This window comes from Mus caroli, chromosome X (genome assembly GCF_900094665.2).
Source record: "Mus caroli chromosome X, CAROLI_EIJ_v1.1, whole genome shotgun sequence".
Classification (NCBI taxonomy): Eukaryota; Metazoa; Chordata; class Mammalia; order Rodentia; family Muridae; genus Mus; species Mus caroli.
The window spans coordinates 51,712,151-51,733,169 of NC_034589.1; the positions used below are offsets into that span (position 1 = coordinate 51,712,151).

The following is a 21,019-nucleotide window of genomic DNA, read 5'->3' on the forward strand; positions in this document are numbered from 1 at the left end:
GCTTTTTCCAATGGAAGAATAAACGCAGATAATGTTTCATTTAATAATCACATATGCAGCCCTTCTTACAATAGACATGAACTAAAATGATGTTATCTGTACATCAGTGACCCAAAAGAGCTTTTAATTTTTTTAAACAAATTGTGGCATTCTAGAGACATTGCCAGTAACATTGAATCATTGTGTTCATGTTATATTTTTAAGTAATAATAATAGTAATAAACTCTTGCTGAATTTTCTACAAAATTTGATGAGAGACTGCTTTTCAGCTCTGACTCATAAGTTCCATTTCCCCGAGTCTATTTAGGTGTTTATTCCCAAATGTCTGACAACACCCCCAGGTGTGTGTTAGCATGTCTGTCACACAAGTGTCCTATTCATCAGCTGAGCTTCTATTTGTTGAATGTTCTGAGGAGTGCACTATGTCCTTTTCTCTGAAAGCCAACATTTATTGCTATGGCACCGATGTGTTGCACTGAGCAATGAGCTGGCTTTTGTTTTCCCTCTGGGTGGTGTTCAGTGTTTGCTTGGTTAGAGCAGTCAGGCAAAGCACACAGAGAAAGAAGGGTGCCTAGATAGAGCACCCACTTTCTTCTGAAAAGTTCATTTGAACCACTTGGTTTGAGGGACAAATGAATATTATTAGCAAGAAAGAAAGTATATGAAACCCCAAGCAAGACTTTATAACGTACAAATCTTCTCTAACACGTGTACACTAAAAAAAGTGCTTGAGTTAGTGAATATGCAGTTGCTCTTTGTTTCTAAGTATTAGGTGGATATGTATATGATTCAGTGTGAAGCTAGGTCATTTTTCTCTTGTGTGTATACACATCTGTGTGAGACTGCTTAAGTGTGTGTGTATGTACATGTGTGTACATGTGTGTACATGTGTATATGTCCCCATACGTGCATGTGTGCTTATAGAAAGGCCAGTAGTCAGTGTTGGGTGTTTTTGGTTGTTTATTTTTGGAGGCAGGGTCTCTCATTGAACGTGGAGTTCAGCTTGGCTGGCTGGCTAGGACAAGCTTCAGGCACACACCATTCCACCTCCCTTTTTATGTAGGTACTGGGGAGCCAAAGTCAGGTCCTCATGTTCACACAAGCATTCAACTGAGAGATCCACCCCTCTAGCCTCTAAATTCGTTTTTTTTGTTTGTTTGTTTTGTTTGTTTTTTGGTTTTTTTTTTTTTTTTTGGAGATACTGATGTTTCTATAAGCACCTTTTGGCATGTTGGATATAAATTAAGTTCGTTCTTTCTCTCTCTCTGAAAGGGGAAGCATACTTATTAAATGAAGAATGATGTTTCCTTTGAAGCAGGCCTGGAAAAAGTCAGGCTGACACCATAGAATGGATAGGTAACATTTGATCACCTAGCTAGATTTTAACTGTATTAAGCTAAGCATCCAGAATTACTTTCCTTAAATATATTTGTACCAAAGATATCTTAGAAAAATCAGATAACAGTTCACATGACAGAGAGGTATTGTTTAGATTTGGGGACCTTAGGATAACGGGAGGTGAATTTTAAGATCAGGACATAGTATTTTGTTTTTAAACTCAGGACCTAGTATCAGGTTCATTTACCTGTAAACGCAGGAAAGAATTTGGTTCATGAAAGAGAAAAAAAAAAGTTCTCCCGAAAGAAAAGCCAGTATTGCCTAGAAATAGAGGCTCAGATCATTGGATCAGAATCCATTCTGAGTGCCTGTCCACACACTGAAGTTTTAGAAGGTCAGTGGTGATGACCTTTTCCCGTCTGCCTGCCAGTAGGGCACAGTGAATAATTTCTATATATAAGGTCCTGAACTAGGTCCCTGGGCTTTGATTATGGTGGCAGAAACATCACTTCCATGTACAAATGAAGGCTACACTGAGATTAAAATTCATTAAAGAGGGTACCCTCGGACACAGTGTCTCCAGAAGAAGCAATAAGGGAAGCAGTAGTGTCAGTGCATGTAGCAATATTTTCATTTCATGGTAGATGAACTTTCCAAGTTAAAAACCATTGTAGGTCAAAGCAAATGTGTCTAGAAGTTTGTGGGGTGTAAAAGGTTGAACATTTCATGTACTTAAAAATTGCTAAAGGAGTAGATTTCTTTCTTAAGGGAGAAATGCTGAAGAGCATGAAACTCAGCAAGAGTAGAGAGCCCACCAAGGAGGTTGGTTCCTTCTTCTCTCTGCTGATGTCTAATAAGGCGAGGGGTAAACCACCAGCTTCTCCTCTCCCATGTGGCTCCATCTTCCTTGGCACCCACCACTTAGGACATGTAGTCTCCTTTAGGAACCTTTGTGCCAATACTGTTGTTTAGGAACCTTTGTGCCAATACTCTTGTTTGTCCTTAGCACCTGATGTTAATTCCTGTGAATGTTTTTGTCTTGGAAAATTACCTGTATTTTATGTGAGGTTTTGGTGCAGTGACTATCTCACCAGAAGGAATATATTACTCGAGTTTTGTATGTAGTAAAGCATATGCTATAAGGCTTTGCAATCGTTTTTGTACGAAATAATCATATAGTTAGAAAAAATGAGAGGTTGGATAATTTAGGTTGCCCAAAGTTTCACTTAGATTTTTTGCTAAATAAAGTTAATGTATTTGACATTACTACATACTTTAAGTATTTCCAAATTGTTTGTGCATTTGAGGAGAAATCCAACATTCCTAGACGTGCCTATTTTATCTTGATTAATAGTTGTTTCCACACATAGAAATGACTTGAGTCAACTGTTAAAAATCAGTCCTAAAATAGTCCCTTTGAAATATGTCTTCTCCAGCTGCATACAGAGTCTGGCCTTGCGTATATTGTGGTGGGGAATCTGAGGTGATCCTCATTTCTCCTGCTTTTAAAATAGAAAAATATAGCCAGGTGGTGGTGGCACACACCTTTAATCCCAGCACTCTGGAGACAGAGGCAGATGGATCTCTGTAAGTTTGAGGCCAGCCTGTTCTACAGACAAGTTCCAAGGCAGCTAAGGTTACAAATCCTGTCTTAACAACAAAACAACAAACAAACAAGCAAGCAAACAAACAAAAAATCCCAAAAAGATGGACGGCCAAAGGCTAAAACTTAAAAGCACTGAGATTTGAGGACATTTTTTTACTAGTACCATTAACTTGGAGTTGGCTCATTTCATGTGTCTTTGGCATGCTTTAGGAACCTGTGTTAAAGGAATGAACTGGATGTGTGTGTTTTCATTGATGGATATTTCTAATACACTTTGGTATAGGCATGTCTATACCAACCTGCAGACTACATGCATCCCAGGATAGCTATAAGTGTGACTCTGCACATTTGTGCATCACAGCACCATGTCACATTGTCAAAAGGCTGGAACCTTGCTCCTAGGCTTGGCAGGTATCTGTCTGGTACTCTGGATCGTAATGTAAACTAGCCTTTCCTTAAAAACCTCTAGATACCAGCTCATGCCTGTAAAAATCTCAACATGTAGGAGGTCTAGGTAGAAGGTTTACTACAAGTTCATGACCAGTCTTGGCTACAGCATTAGACTTTGTCTAAAAGCAAAGTCAAGACAAAACCACTAGATACCTATAAATGAAATTTGCTGTGTTTTCTAGCATTTGATTTCTTTTTGTGTGACCCAGCACCTATTTTAACCATAAAGGGAGGGCCCAGCAATACCAAAAGGTAGGACTCCTTTTAGGTGGGAATCAGTACAGTTCTTAAATAGAGAAATATTTAGAATCCATTACGGCTTTTCTAGACATTAAGAGAGTGATAGTAAACAAGAAATAGACAACTCAGTAAGGGAGAATGCTTGCTTTTCAAATATGGATGATGGAATTGCTGGGCTGCACAAATTCTGTTTCCTTGCCATTGACACTTAGAGCCGCTGATCATTTGAGTTCCTTGTACTTAGTCTTTTGTTTTATTTAGTTTATGGTTTAAAAGATTAAAGGATTAAAACCAGGGACTCATGCATGTTAAACAGAGATCCTGCCTTTTTATCCTCAACCTTTTAAAACTTAGAAAAAAAAATCATGAGGTGGCGGTTTGATTCAGTTGCAAAGGCCAGCTTTGAATTCCCTCTGTAGAGCAGATAGGCCTTGAACCTCGATCCTTCTGTATAATTCCCCTGAGGAGCAGGGATTACAGGTCTGTACCACCGGACTGACCTGGCCCCTACCTGGCTGGCATCTAAAGAATCAGTTGGGTTTTCAAATGAGGCCTTAGAAAGAAAGCCCATCTTTGTTGATGTACACAACCATTGTACAATTTCCACATGGCAGAAGAAAACAAATAGGAGAGACCAGTTCAAACAGATGGAAAGGGGTTTCCCACAGGCAGTCATGGCCATGGGTACTTGTGCCGTAGGCCACAAGAAGTTGGAACAGATGCCTCAAAGTAACTTGGTAACTCAAGAAAATTGACTGGGCTTCCTTGTGTGTGTGTAGTTTGTGTCTACCTCTATACACAAGGGAACATGGCTGGGGTTTTTAGAGAAAAGCCCAAGCAAGAGCAAGTCTCTCATTTTCCCTATTGACTTGACAGTGATACAACTGTGCCAAGCAAAGGTCGTTATACAAAAATGTCCCTCATTTACTTCTTGTGTCACTTCTCTGACATGAGGGGCCTGGGTAGTGGATGTGTCAGTGGACATTGTGTTTGTTCCATGGCCCCAGTTTCCCTTGCGGAGAGAGACTGGCATAAGAGACTGACAGTCCAAGTGAGAGTTCACCAGCCTCAGCCCAAGCGCGTTCCCAGACAAAGGGTGTGGTTTCCTTAGCTCACTCTGCTATTTGGTTGCCTATGGCAGCAGAATCCAAACAACTTGGACATGTGGTTGCATTTAAAAAAAAAAAAAACCTGGGAATAGAACCCAAAGCAGGAGTTTGGGGCCATTCAGTTGGTGGAAGAGCTGCGGTGAGTACAGGCAACTGCTCATTTCTCTCCCCATTCTTTCTCTAAAGTACATGCAGGATGAATAGTTTCAGTTCAAATGGTTTCAGTTCTTGTGTTTCTAACACAAATTAAATAATTGCTGTCTATTTACTTATGCAAATTCCTTTTCTAATGGGAGAAGAAAAATTAGCATATGTGTGAAGAAATTGGGAACTAATGGAAACCCTTCCTGGTGGCAGGATTCTCTAGGAAAAAAAAAATGGTTTGGCAAAGGGACTGGCAGCAGAAGACCTTAGCAGGGCTGTGGGATTCTGTAGGCTCGTTACTTACGGCTGTCTGGGGCCACAGCTGGGATGCTGGTGGGGAGCGAAGGGGGTTTGATCATATGAAGGGAATGGACGGAGGAGGTTCTTGGAATGACGACTTTAGCCCTTTGCAAAAGTCAGGTTTCCAGATTATACTTAAAACTTTTTTTTGCTGTTTAGAGCAGCAGATATGCCAAAAGGTAATACTTGCATAGCTAGGCCAGCCCTCACTGTCTGGACCTGAGAGAGATTTGATTTTGATGTGTCACGAAACTGTACTTCACTGTGACAAATCCTTCATAATTGCAGAATGAGCCTGTTGGCCAAACTTCAGCCACCAAGAAAATATCTGGGACAAAACTGTCTGGGCTCTTTTCAAGGACTGAAGCTGCTTCTGTCCACTTACACATTTGAAACAAGTTCATGAGGGCTGCATGGGTTCCTGGGGGCAATGACTTAGCTGTTAAATTTCTGTTCAGATAACTAGAACTGTATAGACAGGAAGGGAGACCACCCGAACATATTTGCCCCCACCCTAAAAGGTGACAGAATATGGGGTCAAAGCTGGCAGGGAGGCTTCTGGCTGGCTGTGTAGTGGGCCCCTGCTGTGCCCCATTCTTTTGAAGTGTCGGTGCAAGGCAGTAGGACATGGCATAGACCAGTGCTATGATGCATACAGTACACCTGCCCTGCCCAATAGTCTTCTTTTTTTCCTGTTCCACCTTACCCTCCCATTCCCCTTTCCATTCTTGGTTATTTTTCAACCCTGGATGAATCTCCCAGAATCCCTCTGTGTGGTGACCTTAGCCTAAGGTCTGGCCCACTTGTCCTCTGAGTCAGCAGCATGATTTCTGACATGTCCCTAGGGAGTTACTGGCCCCTTTACATGTGATACTTAGAGTTCAAATCAGAGGCCTTTTCTTCCTGGGAGCCATAGTGAAGTATCTGTTGCTGTGACACTTGGTAATTAGCCAGGCTTAAATGGAAGCTGGACCCTGAGGACTCAGGGTTTTCCTGGCTACTTGACAGCAGTGCCCTGGGACCACCAGGGCTGTCTATGGCAGAATATCCTTGTGTTTCCCTTACTCATTTGTCCTGCTTGCTCGCCCCTACAGGTCCCTCCAGCTATAAGGTGGGCACCATGTCGGAGAAGTTCGACTGTCACTACTGCAGGGACCCCTTGCAGGGGAAGAAGTACGTGCAGAAGGATGGCCGTCACTGCTGCCTGAAGTGCTTTGACAAGTTCTGCGCCAACACCTGCGTGGAATGCCGCAAACCCATAAGCGCTGATGCCAAGGTAACTGTTGTTGCTGATGGGGAAACGGGACCGGCTGGGTGGGCTTCAGGTGTATTCCTGCAGCCTTGCCAGCAACGCTGCCATTTTGAATTCTCATCACAGCAGCCTTAAGTACTTGAGGCAGGTGCTTCTGATGTCCCTAGCTTAAAAAAATCTATAATATGGACCTTGGACTCGACGGCCTGCTAAGGCACTGCCAGCTCTTTCATAGTATAGGTTTAATGGCCTTTAGCCGAAAAGCTTAGCAATAGAAGTCTTTAATTTTGGATTTCTTATTTTATAATACTTCTACATATTTAATGAAGGGTACTAAAATGATACTCAAGTCTAAACACAAAATTCATTTACATCTCATATATACATAGCCTGAAGGTGATTTTATATAGAGTTTTTGTCTTTCAAATTAAATATAATTCTATCGTTTTCCCCTTTCCCTTTTCTCCCTCCACCCTGATTTGGGCATCCCCCAGTTCCCGCATGCTTTCTCTCAAGTTCACAGCCTCTGGCCTCCTTTCCCTTTAACCGTCTGTGGAATGGCATTTCTGCGCTGTAGCTGACTGGACTGGAAGGGTCTTATTTTTCCCAGGGACACAGAATAAACTGTGTGTTGTGCTTTGACACTATGACTATGACCTGGCCCACGAGATCAGATGTGTCCTTTTCTCCTTGTGAGATCTGTCTGTTAACCCTTAAACCGCTTGAGATTCCGGAGCCTTTTGGATTTCAGGCTTGTGCTGGGGGCTCTCCCCCCCCCTCCTCTTATGTACTTTGGGAACTGTGAGGCTTTCGTCTTCACTCCAGTACTACTCTTCCTGTTACTCCTAAAAGCACTCAGCACAGGGCATCCACACATGGAGGGGGCTGACATTGGCGTGAGTAGTTACCTGGCCCTGGAGAACCTGGTCTCTGATGGTAAGGCTACTGCCACTGGCCCCAGTGCCCCTCACAGTGGCCACCCTGCTCTGCTTGATGTCCAGGAGGTGCATTATAAGAATCGCTACTGGCACGACACCTGCTTCCGCTGTGCCAAGTGCCTTCACCCCTTGGCCAGTGAGACCTTTGTGTCCAAGGATGGCAAGATCCTGTGCAACAAGTGCGCTACTCGGGAGGACTCCCCCAGGTGCAAAGGGTGCTTCAAGGCCATTGTGGCAGGTACTGGCCCCCTCCCACCCTGAAGGCAGACATGCTGTGTGCTTGCTTGTCATGGTGGGGTTAACTTTGCTGTGAGCTGCTTTGAGATTTTAGCATATATATGTACACATATACATACGTGTATGTATGCGTACATATATATGCTCGCACACACGCACACACTCGGAGACTAACGAGCACTGGAGAGAACAGTCTGTGGCAAGAGAATGAAGTGAGAAGTATGTAGCATTTCCTCCTTTGGGCGTAGTAAGTGATCCATGCATGCTTCTTCCTCAGGCGTTTTTGGGTTAGGCAGACCCGTAGTGAAACTTATTAAGTCATTGCAATGGTGGAAGTGGGGCGTGGGGCTTCAGGTACCTCTCCTAAATGGTCCTGCCAGGATCCCCACCTGTGACAGAACCCGGGGTTGGCATGACTGCAAGTAGCACTCAGATAGGATGAGGCCACTAACTGCAGGGCCCTGCATCCCCTCACCTCTGGGGGTGGACTGGGGAGTTGAGTGGATGCAGCCCCCTGCAGAGCCTGGCCGTGGGGCTATCACATTGTTTCCCCCTGCAGGAGACCAGAATGTGGAGTACAAGGGCACCGTCTGGCATAAAGACTGCTTCACCTGCAGCAACTGCAAGCAAGTCATTGGGACCGGAAGCTTCTTCCCGAAAGGGGAGGACTTCTACTGTGTGACTTGCCATGAGACCAAGTTCGCCAAGCATTGCGTGAAGTGCAACAAGGTATGTTGTGGTAGGTTTGCATCAAGTGCTGTTTCCCTGGAGGTTGGCAGTTTGCAGAGCACTTGCACACACATTATCTCATTCCATCTTCATGATAGCCCTGTGACGTAGGAATTATTGTGCCCATTTTACAGACGAGGAGCCGAGGCTTAGAAAGCAGTGCCACAGCTGATTGTCTGTGTCTCTCTATTCTGAGGCGGCAGCCCTGGCTCTGGAGGCCTGTGGCTTCCACTTTATTCCTTTCCAAAGAGGCGCACCTTGTCTAGGCCTTGGCCTCCTCATCTGTAAATTGGGGATAATAATAGCACCTTCCTCCCATGGCTGTAGTGGTAATGAAATGAGATACTGTATCCCGAAGCATCCAGCACAGTGCCTGGTTGTTGAATCTGAATCCCGGTGCTACACTCCCTGGTCTAGGCCATCACATCTGGAGGAATCACTTACCAGGATCAGCCCTGGCATGCCGAGTGCTTTGTGTGTGTTACCTGCTCTAAGAAGCTGGCTGGGCAGCGTTTCACCGCTGTGGAGGACCAGTATTACTGCGTGGATTGCTACAAGAACTTTGTGGCCAAGAAGTGTGCTGGATGCAAGAACCCCATCACTGGTAGGCTAAAGAGTCCTTGCTAAGTCTGCCAGGCTAGATTTTGCGCATGGTAACCATCTCTCATTTTCCTGGCGTCGGTTCCATCCACAAAAGGCCCTTAGACAATGTCCTACCCCTACCATTGTGGCCCTAAAGGCCTCTCCAAATAGTTTGGATTGTCTCCCAGGCCAGGTTAACCCTTGCAATGCAGAGCACTTCCTTACTACTGTTGACCAACTAACCATGCCAGGAGTTCACAAGCCTGAAATCAAGGCAGTGCACAGGGGTGAAGGGTGTGGGGCAAGAGGAAACAGGTGGGGGGAGCTAGTGGGGGGATGGGTGTTTTAAGAGGGAATGGGGAGGGTTTAGGGAGGCTGGAAAGCTATAACCTGGCTTTATACCACCCCATAATGGAAGGCTAGAGCAGAGGGGTCTGCTAGCAGGGTCGTTTTTATTTCATTTTAATCTTCTTGTGATCAGAAGCAAAGCTAATCACTTCATTCCTCATCTTGCGGCCGCGATCCACGTGCCCTGAGCCCTTTCCCAATTTTCCCATCTCCCTGGGGAGCCTTGAAATGTACATTTGAGAAGACTTTTGCCATCCTCAGGGAAAAGGACTGTGTCAAGAGTGAGCCACCCAGTCTCTAAAGCTAGGAAGTCCCCAGTGTGCCACGGGAAACGCTTGCCTCTCACCCTGTTTCCCAGCGCCAACCTCCGGGGCAGGCATCCGGGTGGAGAGAGGACTTGTCCCTCGTGGGTGGTGGTTCTTTATAGAAAAAATCGAAGCTTAGCAGCTCCTCGAGGCCCGGTAAGTGTACACCCTACAAACAGCCCAAGGTTGCCTCCTGGTGGCCACTTTGATGTCATGGCCCTGACTTATAAAGACTTGTTATGCTGGGAGGTCGGTGTTCGTCACAGAGCTATAGTGGTGGTGGTATGGGAACAGGGGTTCTTTAAATCAAGGAAGCCATTAGCTGAGCTCTGGCATCTTTTCAGGTCCTTGACAGCCATAGAAGGGTTGCGGCGGCGCGGGGGACAGTGGCGGCGCGGGGGACAATGCGCGGTCGAGTAGAGGGGAGCAGAGAGCCCGGCAGACACTGACTGTGTGCCTGTCGGCTCTATGAACGGGCAAGTTGTCATTTTATCTCTGACTCCTAGCTTCCTCATCGGTCTTCATTCAGCTGTCTCTCTGTTTTCTTGTGTTTTCCCACAGGGTTTGGTAAAGGCTCCAGTGTGGTGGCCTATGAAGGACAATCCTGGCACGACTACTGCTTCCACTGCAAAAAATGCTCCGTGAATCTGGCCAACAAGCGCTTTGTATTTCATAATGAGCAGGTGTATTGCCCTGACTGTGCCAAAAAGCTGTAACTTGACAGGGGCTCCTGTCCTGTAAAATGGCATTGGAACCATTCTTTGTGTCCTTTGCTCCCTCCCTCCCTCTGCACCATCCATAGGGCAAGAGTGGGCTTTCACCTCTTTAAAGTTGCTCTTTCCGTTTTTTCTCCCATTTTACAGTATTAATCAACCAAGGACACAGTGATCATATTAGGATTTAGCAAAGAGCAATCTTGCAGCAAAAATAATTTCTCTGTTGCTGCAATGAAAAAACAAAACCTTAAACTGACTCTTCTGCATGTTTCTCATAGAGCAGAAAAGTGCTAACCATGTAGCCACTTCACGATGTAAGCGAGAAGCATAGGCGATAAAGCTCCCACTGAGATACCTTTGGGGCTCAGTCTGGATGCGCTGTGCGGTCACGTGACTGCAGTGTAAGAGTTGCAGCGGCTGCTCCAACTCCCTTCTCGCCTTCTCTGGGCAGTTAAGAACTTGCCAGAATGCATGGTTTAACTTCCTTATCAAAACTCTGACCTTCCTTCTGTTCTTTTGTGCTTTCACACGACTAACACAGATTTCCAGAGAATTAACATTTTGAACTTTGTTGTAATTCTCAAGTGACTTTTGCCCCATACTAACGTTTGACTCCCTTACGTGGCGTGTTCTCTGAGCGTTCCTACTTTAAAGCATGGAACACACAGGTGATTTGAAGCATCTAAGCAGATCTGAGAAAACGAGCCTGTTTCAGAACAAACTCACCACAGTGACTACTTCGGAAGCTTAACAAGACTAACTCTCCTGTCCTTTTTAATTTTTTTTTTAAATTTTGTTTTAATGAGTAGTAAAATAGTTTATGGGTTTGGAAACTTGCATGACAATATTTGAGCCTCCTCAAACGTTCCTGCAGTTTTGAGATTCATCCTGTAGACATGACAAAAACTCTAGAGCCGCAGCTGAGCAGGCACAGGGCTATCATCAAAGTAGGGACAAGGTGAAGTCCTTGTAACATAACCGTTGTCTGCTCTTTGTCTGCATCCAGGAAGAGTGCAAAGTCCCTTTGCTTGTGATTTGTAGAACTTTCCCTCCAGAGTGTAGTTAGAGCTCTGGGGCTGTCGGAGGTGGTCGTCATCCTTCACAGGCAGGACTGGGTTTTCACCTCCTTCTCTGAAACGCAGGATTGCCTCCTTAACCGTACTCTTCATTTTATTACATATATAACGAGCCAATATCAAAGTAAAGATGTAATGAAAACACACACTCATATATTACTGTAGGAGTGGTTGTAGATGCCAACACCTCATTTCCATATTTGTCATTAGCTGTTTCCATCTACTGTTTGATTGTATCCTTACAAAAAATAAAGCAGCATAGAAAGAGCACGCCTCCTGTCTTTTTATTCTGCCCAAGGAAGCATGAGAATGTAATAGACTACTACGCCAGAAACTTGGGGACCTTGCTCCTGACTTCAAGGAAATAGTTCATTGCAATGTACAAAGCTGTAGGACCACTCTGGTCCAGTTTTCAAAACAAAAACCGCTTCAGGGTGTTTCCTGGATTCCCATGTCCTACAAAAGGCAAGAACTGACAATTCTTGCTTGAGCAGGATGGGCAGGAAGGGAATCCCAAATAGGGCCGCTTGAGGAGGAATTATGATTCTTCTTCCCTCTATTCCGTTCCCGTTGGCTCTCTGGAGCCCAGGACCCCTGTGTTGTATCATCACCCCGTCCTCCCTACCTTGACCTGGCTTGTGCTTTGAGCCCAAGTCTTATGTTGAGAGACAGGGAAGAGCAGGCTGGCCTGAGATAATGTGCAACCCACACAGTCAGAACACCTGCAGCTCATATTCTTACCCACACACTTTCTCTGCCCCAGGGGTTAAGAGGGACCAGGGAGCCACTGGCAATGGGTGCCTGCTGTGCTCACTTTCTGTGCCCAGCCCTTCCTCCCACAGGACCTTCCAAAGGCCTCGGGCACTTTGCTAAGCTACATTTCAGTTAAAGGTGGGTTGTGGGGGTGGCAAAGCGCTAGGCTACCACAATCCCCTGGCAAATTTTTTAAAAATGTTCTTTTTAGTGGATGTCAGAATCTTGAGAAATAATGGGGTCAGAGTGGTCTCCTGTTCAGCCGAAGCATAGCCCATCTGAGACAAGAGTTGAAACTTGTCAGAATCCACCTCAAGCCTTGTTGTTGTTGTTGTTGTTGTGCTGACAATTGAGAATGTGGACCATCCCCTCTGGTGTGTCTCTTTTTAGAGAAATTACTTGTGGAAACACCTTTAAACCAGTGAAGAGCACGTATGCAGGTTTCTGAGACCGTGCCTCTGCACCACAGCAGCCAAAGAAAAGCTACACTGGGGGCTGGAGAGATGGCTTAGCAGTTAAGAGCACTGGATGCTCTTTCAAAAGTCCTGAGTTCAATTCCCTGCAACCACATGGTGGCTCACAACCATCTGTAATGGGATCTGGCGCCCTCTTCTGGTGCGTACTCATAAATAAAAAATGTAATTAAAAAAAAAAAAAGTAAGAAAGAAAAGCTACACTGCCTAAAATCCCCAAACCCATCTCTTCCACTTGGTCCACAGTCTGCAACGTAATACCCTTCCATCCCCAAGAAACAGATCCACCAGGCATCTGTCTCTGCAGTTGCTTGCCCCTAACACTGTCTTCAGAAGCAAACAGGTCCTACACACCGGGTCTAATCTCACAACAAATGCTGGGCCCACTTTCCAGATAAGAATAGCACAAGTTCAGAGAGATCAAGCTTGCTATGAGCTTATTACACAGCTCATAGGAGAGAGGTCATTTTGGCCATATTATTACTATGTCAATTATGACACCGCATTATCACAGAAATGGACATGCAGTAAGGAAAGTCGTTAGGATATCCACTAGTTTTAGAAGACACCTGTTTATTGCATGACTGAGCTCAGGAGAAATGGGGTTACATATCAAGTCACTACACTATCAGCAGAGAAGCATCACTGAAACAAGGACATAATAACTTACGGCTAACAGGGTGAGGGCTCAAGCAAGCTTACCTGGGTTCACATCCTGGGCAGGTGACAATTCACCAAGCTTGTTTCTTCGTTCTTAAAATGAGAATGACTCATTTCAAAATGAGTGCATATGGCACAGTCACAAGAGAGCTTTAGTGGGGAAACTGGTAGCAGGGAAATGTGCAATCAGTGTTAGCAAGGCTTCTGCCCTCACTCAGCACCAAACTATATTAGCGTCTTCCACTTACTCTATGAGCCACAGTGGGGAATGGCTGCCATGGCCTTATAAACACTAGTTCACAGAGATTAGGGGTAAGTAAGGAGGCCAACTGTATAAAAAAGCAAAATTTACCGAGGTGAAGCACGAGTAACAGACTGAATTGATTTGTTCATTCAGTGGAACTTCCTGTATTCCTGCTAGAGTCGCCTAGAGTGCTGGGATTACAGGCATGGTGCTACAGTGCCTGGACAAACCACATTTTAAGATTAGAACTTCAGGCCAGTGGAATGGTTCACTGGGTGAAGCACATGATAATGCAAACCTGACCATCGGATCCTTGGAACCATGTAAAGCTGAAAGGAGAGGACCGACTCCCAAAAGTTGTTCTCTGACCACTGCATACATACTGTAGCCTGCATGTTCCTACGTGGAAGCTCAAATTTTGACGGGCATCTCAGGTCATAAGTAGTCACAATTATTCCATGAAGAAATGTGGACATAAGAACATACTAACTGACTCAGCCTAGGTTTATAAAGCAGTTTTTAAAAAATTACATGTTGGGGAGATAGCTCAGTTGGTAAAGTGTCTCTTAAGCATGAAGACCCAAGTTTGATTCCCAGCACCAACCTAAAACCTTGAGATGTGGGGGCCTCATGCTTGTAACCACAGTGCCAGGGAGGAGATAGAGATAGCTCTGGGGCTGGCTGCCCAACCAAACTAACCTAATCAGTAGACCTCAGGTCTCAGGGAGAGACCTTGTTTCAGAAAACAAAGTGAGTGGCTCCTGAGAGATGGCACACAAGACTGATCTTAGCCTTCCGTATGTATATACACATATATGTATATACACACATACATGTACACACACACTCCATAATGTTTTCCTCATCAGAGGAAGACACCAAATTGAAGGGTTAAAAGGAGAATATTCTGAAAGGAGACAATGTGGATGGTCACCCAGCCTCAATAGTACATATGTGGGTCAAAATGATGACTTCTAACTGGGTGAAGTGACTGTGGCTTATACCTACAGCTACGTAGGAGCTACACAAGCCAGAAGGCAGCTGGAAATCATAAGTTTACAACCAGACTTGGCAACACAGCAAGATTCAGACTTAACAAAAGAAAGAAGAGAAAAGGGACAGCAAGGGAGAGAAGGGGAGGAAGAGGAGGGGAGATTATTACATGAATTTCACCATAGTAAAGACAAAACAGGAAAACCAAAACCTACTTTAACAATGGGCCTCAGCTATAATAGTTCAATCAGGAAATAAAGACCAAACTTCTGCTGGGCAATAAATGATGGCACACACCTTTAACCCCAGCACTTGGGAGGCAGAGGCAAGGGGATCTCTGAGTTCGAGTCCAGCCTGGTCTACAGAGTGAGTTCCAGGACAGCCAGTGTTATACAGAGAAACCCTGTCTCAGAAAGACAAAAGCAAAACCAAAAACCAAAACAAAGAAAAGGGTTTGAAGACAGACTTTCCTGTTCTAAACCTGGAAGTCTGCATAATCACCATCTAGATGAGTAGAGAAAGATCTTATTGTTTGTTGGACTTGCCAGATCCCTGTATTCATTCTCTGCTTGACACTTGGTATCACTTTATATGACCAGCACTGCATTTTTATTATCATAATGAAAACAAAGCCTGTTTCAGAACATGTGGAGAAACATCAGAAGCTTGTCTTTCAGGACGATTGAATTTTTGCTGTCTACATGTAAGAACCAGTATCTAAAATATATTTTAGATCCTATGCATCCTGCCATAATACATAATCAAGGACCAAGAATCAGAAAATCTAGTTCTCTCCTCTTGCGATTCCAAGATAGATGGCCAAAGGAATATTGCCCTGCTTTAAACCATTTGTGATTTAATAGTGAAGGTCAGTTAAGACAAGGAATGTGTGAATGTGCATGTGTATACATTGTGTGCCTGCATTGGAACTGAAGAGTAACACTGTCTGTGTCTTCACATGGCACAAGTGCCTAGAAAAAGGCAAGCTTGAGTATATACTGAAGGACAGGCCTCAGGATCAAGACAGAAGAAAACTACAAGTGCACAATATTTAAGGGAATTAATCATACGCCATGAGCCAAGAGCCAACCAAGTACTGCTTTATGGATGCGACAGCATAACACGCGCTGTGTATAAGCCCCGTTGTGTGCTTCAAGACAAAACACTGATGAAAGCATGAAAGACATTGATGGTTCCAAGCAGCTAATATTTTGGATTCTGGCATTTGGAAGGATCAGCACAGGACAGGGATGAGAACTGAATTATAAAAGGCGCATAGAGACAGGCAGTAGTGTGCTGTTATGTAACCTTTGGTGTGTATTAGGAACTCTCTGACACCAGTCTTGTGAACACCCCAAACTCCTCTTACAATTTCTTATGTTCTCTACACAATCGAATCGTGTTTCTAGTTGTTGAAGTAGTATCAGCATTAAGTAGGATAAAACTATTTCAGGGTTTTGACTAGACCTTGTCATAGAGACACTCATTGAAGAATCACTTGAACCACATACTCTTGGATAGAAAACCCCAAAAAGAGACAACAGAAATGTTTTTAAGGAAAACAGATACCTTTTTTTTACTTAAAACTCTAGTGATAAGAACATTTTCTCAAGGTGACTGACTGTCAGATTTTTTTTTTTTTTTTGGTTTGTTTTCCATTTCTTTTTGGACACGTATTTATTTTGCCAGGTTCAAGTCTAAAAGCAGACAATTTTGAGTCTTTGCCTTGGGAGTTTTAATACAGAGTGAAAGATGATCAATCTTCAAGGCCGCACAGGATTTACACATCTAACCAGGGAAGAAAAAAAAAAGGTAGATTAGATGCTTATGATGCCATGGGAATTCACCCCTGGCCTCCCTTTGGGGTGACTGACTATTGAACCAAGACCTCTGTACATTCTGACACCTGGTGCTCTTTCCTAAATGCTCACCTCATCAATGCCCCAAGAGCCCACACTGCTTTTGACAAGAGGAGGTGTTTTGTGGGGGAGGGGAGGGGTGGATACGCATGCTATGTCCTGATGAATGTGGAGGTCAGAGTTAGATGTCCAGTGTCTTCAAATGGCTCTTTGACTTTCTTAAAAAATAAAGGCCTCACTGAATCTAGGGTGACTCAGCTTACACTAGCTGGCCAGCAAACCTTAGGGATCCTCCTGTCTCTGCCTCCCCAGTGCTAAGATTACACCTGGCTTTTTTTTTTTTTTTTGCTTTTGCTTTTTAAAAATTTTTCAAGACAGGGTTTCTCTGTGTTTCCCTGGCTGTTCTGGAACTCACTCTGTAGACCAGGCTGTCCTCGAACTCAGAAATTCGCCTCTCTCTGCCTCCCAAGTGCTGGGATCAAAGGCGTGCGTCGCCACGCCCGGCACACCTGGCTTTTTATTTTACATGGTGCTGGGCATCAAACTCAGGCCCTAAAGGTTGCCTGACAAACATTTTCCCAGCCCTGACAACTTTTTTCTTTTTTCTTCTCTCTTCTCTCTCTCCTCTCTCTTTCTCTCTCTCTCTCTCTCTCTCTCTCTCTCTCTCTCTCTCTCTGTCTCTCTCTCTCTCTCTCTTTCTCTCTCTCTCCTTCATCCCTTTTTGTTTGACGCAGGGTTTCTCCACATAGCCCTAGTTGTCCTGGAACTTGATCTGTAGACCAGGATGGACTTGAACTCAGAGATCCACCTGCCTCTGCCTCCTGAGTGCTGGGGTCAAAGGTGTGTGCCACCACCACCTGGCTGACAAACTCTTAAAGAGAAAACAACAGCCCTTTGGTTTGGGAAATCCAGGATAAAAGGTAAATTGTAAAGATTGCTCTCTGCCCTCCACTGTACTTGTCTGGCAGCCAGAGGAGCAGCTCAGAGAAAGCCAGATCCTGAAAAGGATTTATATCTTATATGTGGCAGGAGATGCAAGGCATAGAAATTATAAAGTCATGCATTCTTTCAAATCTAATTTAGTGAAAACCTTTTTCTAGATCATTCCTATAGACTCACCACTCTCTGCTGCCTCTTTTGCAAGTGCCAGTCTGGAATAGACAGAAGCAAAGGGATGTTCAAGAGTAGTTGCTCTTCCAGCTATGTGGAGGTGGGACCAAACATTGGTTAAAGGGACGGAAACAGAGTTGGTTCTTTTCCTATGGTCCAAATGTGCCTGAGGACCTTGGCAAGCTATTTTAGAATCCGCTGGACTTTCTTTGTTGCTCTTTGTTAGAGTGGTCTTTAGAAAACGTGTATGACTAAAGTCTATAACCTTGTCATAAAGCCACTTGTGATTGGGATTGCTGCTGGCACTTTGAGTAGGACGGATGGCAGTGCTGCCTTCCTTTGTTTTTCTGCTTCTTATTGGGTGGTTCGGTGGTTTTTTAGCTGATAACCTGGAATGAAATATTGTAGTTAGAATCCTGTTTACTCCAAAACCATGAGAGGAGCTTTATCATATAACTTCTGAGAAGTGCCTTGGATATAATCAATCACCTTTCCACGTACTACAATGAGAAGGGCCCAGAGGAACCATGTATATCACAGACACAGTGTCATTCAAATTGCATCCTACATATCCTGGAGACAGCAGGGCACAAAAGGAACTGAGAATGCCCAAACCCAGGAACCGTGTGTGTGTGTGTGTGTGTGTGTGTGTGTGTGTGTGTGCACATGCGCACATGCACATCTGCTAAGATGCCGAAGGGGAATACTTGATGCTCTGCTCTATCACTTTCTACCTCATTCCTTTCAAACAGGTCTCAGTTCTCATTGAACCTGAAGCTAAACTGGCAGCTGGAAAACCTTAGTAACCCTCCTGTCTCTATTTCCCAGGTCCCATAACTGGGGCTGCAGGTGGTATATAGCCACACCTGGCTTTTTGTGTGGATGCTGGGATTTGAACTCAGGTCCTTATGTTTGCACTTGAGTGCAAACACACGGAACCATCTCTCTAGCTCCCTGGTGCCTTTCTTAAAGTCAGTCAAGGACACAGATGGTAAGAGGCAAGTGGAGAACTGGTGCAAGGGTTGAATGTAGTTCTTTGCTACTGTTACAAGAACCTAGCCTCTTAGCATACACACATACACACACACACACACACACACACACACACACACACACTCTAGTGAGCCTCAGAACTTTATAATCTTTCAGGCTATCATGTGGGCAGTGTTCATTTTCAACTACCAATTTCTACTCTCCCAACTTAACCTCAGAGCCTGCTTACCAATATGTGAAAGAAGCATACGATTATCAATCTCTGAGTGGCAGTGAAAATAAAGACAGATAGTGTCTGTTTTATACACTAAATAAATGAACCCACATTTATTATGCAAACACAAACAATTTGATGTCAGATTAATCTGGGTTTGAATTTGGCAAATGTCTAAGGCCTCCATGTATCTCAGTTTCATTGTCTGTAAAAGAAGGGGGTAATTATCTTGGCCCAGAGAGGCTGCTGTGGGCATTATTTTGTTTCCATTAAGTCTGGTGCCTGGCATATTTGGTGTATGCAAACTAAGTGCTCAATCAGTAATAAATGTTGTTCAGGACTCTAAGGATGTCATTCATACTTTCCCCACATCTATTTGGATGAATAAGGTGTTAAGAGACTTACTTTGAGCCTTTTCCTTGAATCGTAGAATATTTGGGGTCTTTTTGTTTGACAGCTTTCATGTCCCCATTAAAATATACATTTTTGTTGGTATCAACCTCATCAGTTCCCGACTGCAAAAACACGAGCTTTTGAGGCTTCGTCTTGGCATATTTGTGAAACTTTTTGAGTTTCATAGATAACATTTTTCCTCCTGGAGAGGAGAGAAGATCATGAAAGCTGGAACTTCAACCACAAAGACAAGAGAAATCAAAACTTCTGATCCTGGTGTGATAGGATGGGGGTCCCTGCCTGAGACCTTAAGGGCCAGACAAGCATTAGTCTGGGCAAAGAGGCCCAGCCTGAGCCCCGGCCTTAGCCTGAGCAGCTTCAGCATGTCAGGCCAGCTGAGGGCTGCCCAGCATGTGCATTCATTTGCCTGGCTCTTAATTCACTGCTGATGACAGGGAACACATCTTCAAGGAATGTCCTCTTTTCTTTGCTAGTAAGGGCTGATGTGCCAAAGGCCAGCCTTGCTTCCCACCCTTGACCCCCCACCCCACCCCAATCTCCCATCTAGCTGATTCTGCCTTTGAGTCTGGTTTCATTTCACATGCTCCTGACTGCCTTCAGCTCTCCTCTCATTCAAAAGCAGAGCCGGGGGCTCTAGACACTGTGCTCTGCATTTTCAGCAGGCTTCGTAAAGCCAATCCTCGTCTGGCAGTATCACCCGGCAGTATCACCCTTTGCTCATGTGTGCAACCATGAGGGACAAGCAAACCTGATGGAAATATCTCAAAAGAGTCTTCACTTTCACCTTCATCATCAGCTTCATCTTCGGATGAAAAAGATATTTCTGAAACCTATGGTTAACAGAGAAAATTATGAGTGTATGTATTTAATCATTCTGGTCTAGAATCTCAAAGAAGTAAGAAAAGATTATATTGATGTCCAATTTTTGGCATTACAAATAAAAGGTTTAAAAAAAAGTATCAATTTCCTTAACTGGCCTCATGACAGGCAGGTGACTAATTTTTTTCAGCTAGGGCAACACTTAAAAATGAATAGTTTTCTTGAACCATTCAGGCAAGGCCTCCAGCCCTCACCTCACATTCATCCTCTGCTTAGAATGCTAGTGAAGCCAGGGTGGGAACAGTAAGCAAAGAGCAAGAGGAACAAGAGAGCAGGGAGCAGGTGTTGTCGTAAAAGGTCAATGAGTTGAATGAGGTTTGAGGTGGTGTCTCAAAGCACTTCTCTGTATGGAGTGGTGCTGATGCTAAGGTCCTGTTCCCCAATTGGTTCTTGATCGATCAATAAAGATACCAGCTGCCAATGACTGAGGACAGGGTGGGACACTTAAGAGCTGCACAAGAAAATGCAGGGAGAATGGGGGAGGGGGAAGAGGAAGAAGGAGGCAGTAACAACAGGAGATAAAGCCAACCATGAGCGTTTTTGGTTGGAGTGGCCAATGGCCACTCTACTTATGCCTGGGGTGACAGGGGAGGTTTCGGAATTCCCAGTTGAGTTAGCAAAGGCATTTTAAGATTAACTAGTGTGTGTGTGTGTGTGTGTGTGTTGTTGTTGTTGTTGTTGTTTTATCCGTGGATCCAAGGGAATCTGGGTGAGGGCTGGTAACAGCGATGTCTACCTGGAGCTTAAAGTGGGGTAGCAAAAAACAACATGCTACATTTCTCAGAAACATTTCTATCAGGCATCCGTCATGCATCTTTATGGTGGGGATAACTAGGACTAGGTATAAAGAGCAGCTTGAAACCAAATGTAAATGGCCCAGAATGTAGAGAAAAATAAGTCTCAAGCCGGGCGTGGTGGTACACGCCTTTAATCCTAGCACTCGGGAGGCAGAGGCAGGCGGATTTCTGAGTTTGAGGGCAGCCTGGTCTACAGAGTGAGTTCCAGGACAGCCAGGGCTACACAGAGAAACCCTGTCTCGAAAAACCAACAACAACAA

The 21,019-nt window shown here is 44.4% G+C and overlaps 2 protein-coding genes across 8 annotated transcripts in view; one reads left to right on the forward strand and one right to left on the reverse strand.

Annotated features, from left to right (window-relative positions):
* Positions 1 to 11,640, forward strand: part of Fhl1 (four and a half LIM domains 1) — a 60,529-nt gene extending 48,889 nt beyond the window's left edge. For 4 of the 7 annotated variants that reach the window (XM_029473371.1, XM_021152964.2, XM_029473370.1 and 1 more), the window contains 6 exons: positions 6,282 to 6,463; positions 7,441 to 7,615; positions 8,174 to 8,343; positions 8,761 to 8,947; positions 9,535 to 9,734; positions 10,140 to 11,637. In XM_029473371.1, the coding sequence (XP_029329231.1) occupies positions 6,308 to 6,463; positions 7,441 to 7,615; positions 8,174 to 8,343; positions 8,761 to 8,947; positions 9,535 to 9,734; positions 10,140 to 10,223 (972 nt within the window). In that variant the 5' untranslated portion in view covers positions 6,282 to 6,307 and the 3' untranslated portion in view covers positions 10,224 to 11,637. Of the gene's footprint in view, positions 1 to 6,281; positions 6,464 to 7,440; positions 7,616 to 8,173; positions 8,344 to 8,760; positions 8,948 to 9,534; positions 9,735 to 10,139 lie in introns of all 7 variants that reach the window. The other 3 variants (XM_021152963.2, XM_029473373.1, XM_029473374.1) reach the window with 3 other exon arrangements.
* Positions 11,641 to 16,049: 4,409 nt separating this feature from the next.
* Positions 16,050 to 21,019, reverse strand: part of Map7d3 (MAP7 domain containing 3) — a 28,247-nt gene continuing 23,277 nt past the window's right edge. The window contains exons 13-16 of the mRNA XM_021153428.1: positions 19,832 to 19,913; positions 19,075 to 19,264; positions 17,472 to 17,851; positions 16,050 to 16,281 (exon numbers count right to left, since the gene is read on the reverse strand). Coding sequence (XP_021009087.1) covers positions 16,274 to 16,281; positions 17,472 to 17,851; positions 19,075 to 19,264; positions 19,832 to 19,913 — 660 coding nt within the window. The 3' untranslated portion in view covers positions 16,050 to 16,273. The remainder of the gene's footprint in view (positions 16,282 to 17,471; positions 17,852 to 19,074; positions 19,265 to 19,831; positions 19,914 to 21,019) is intronic.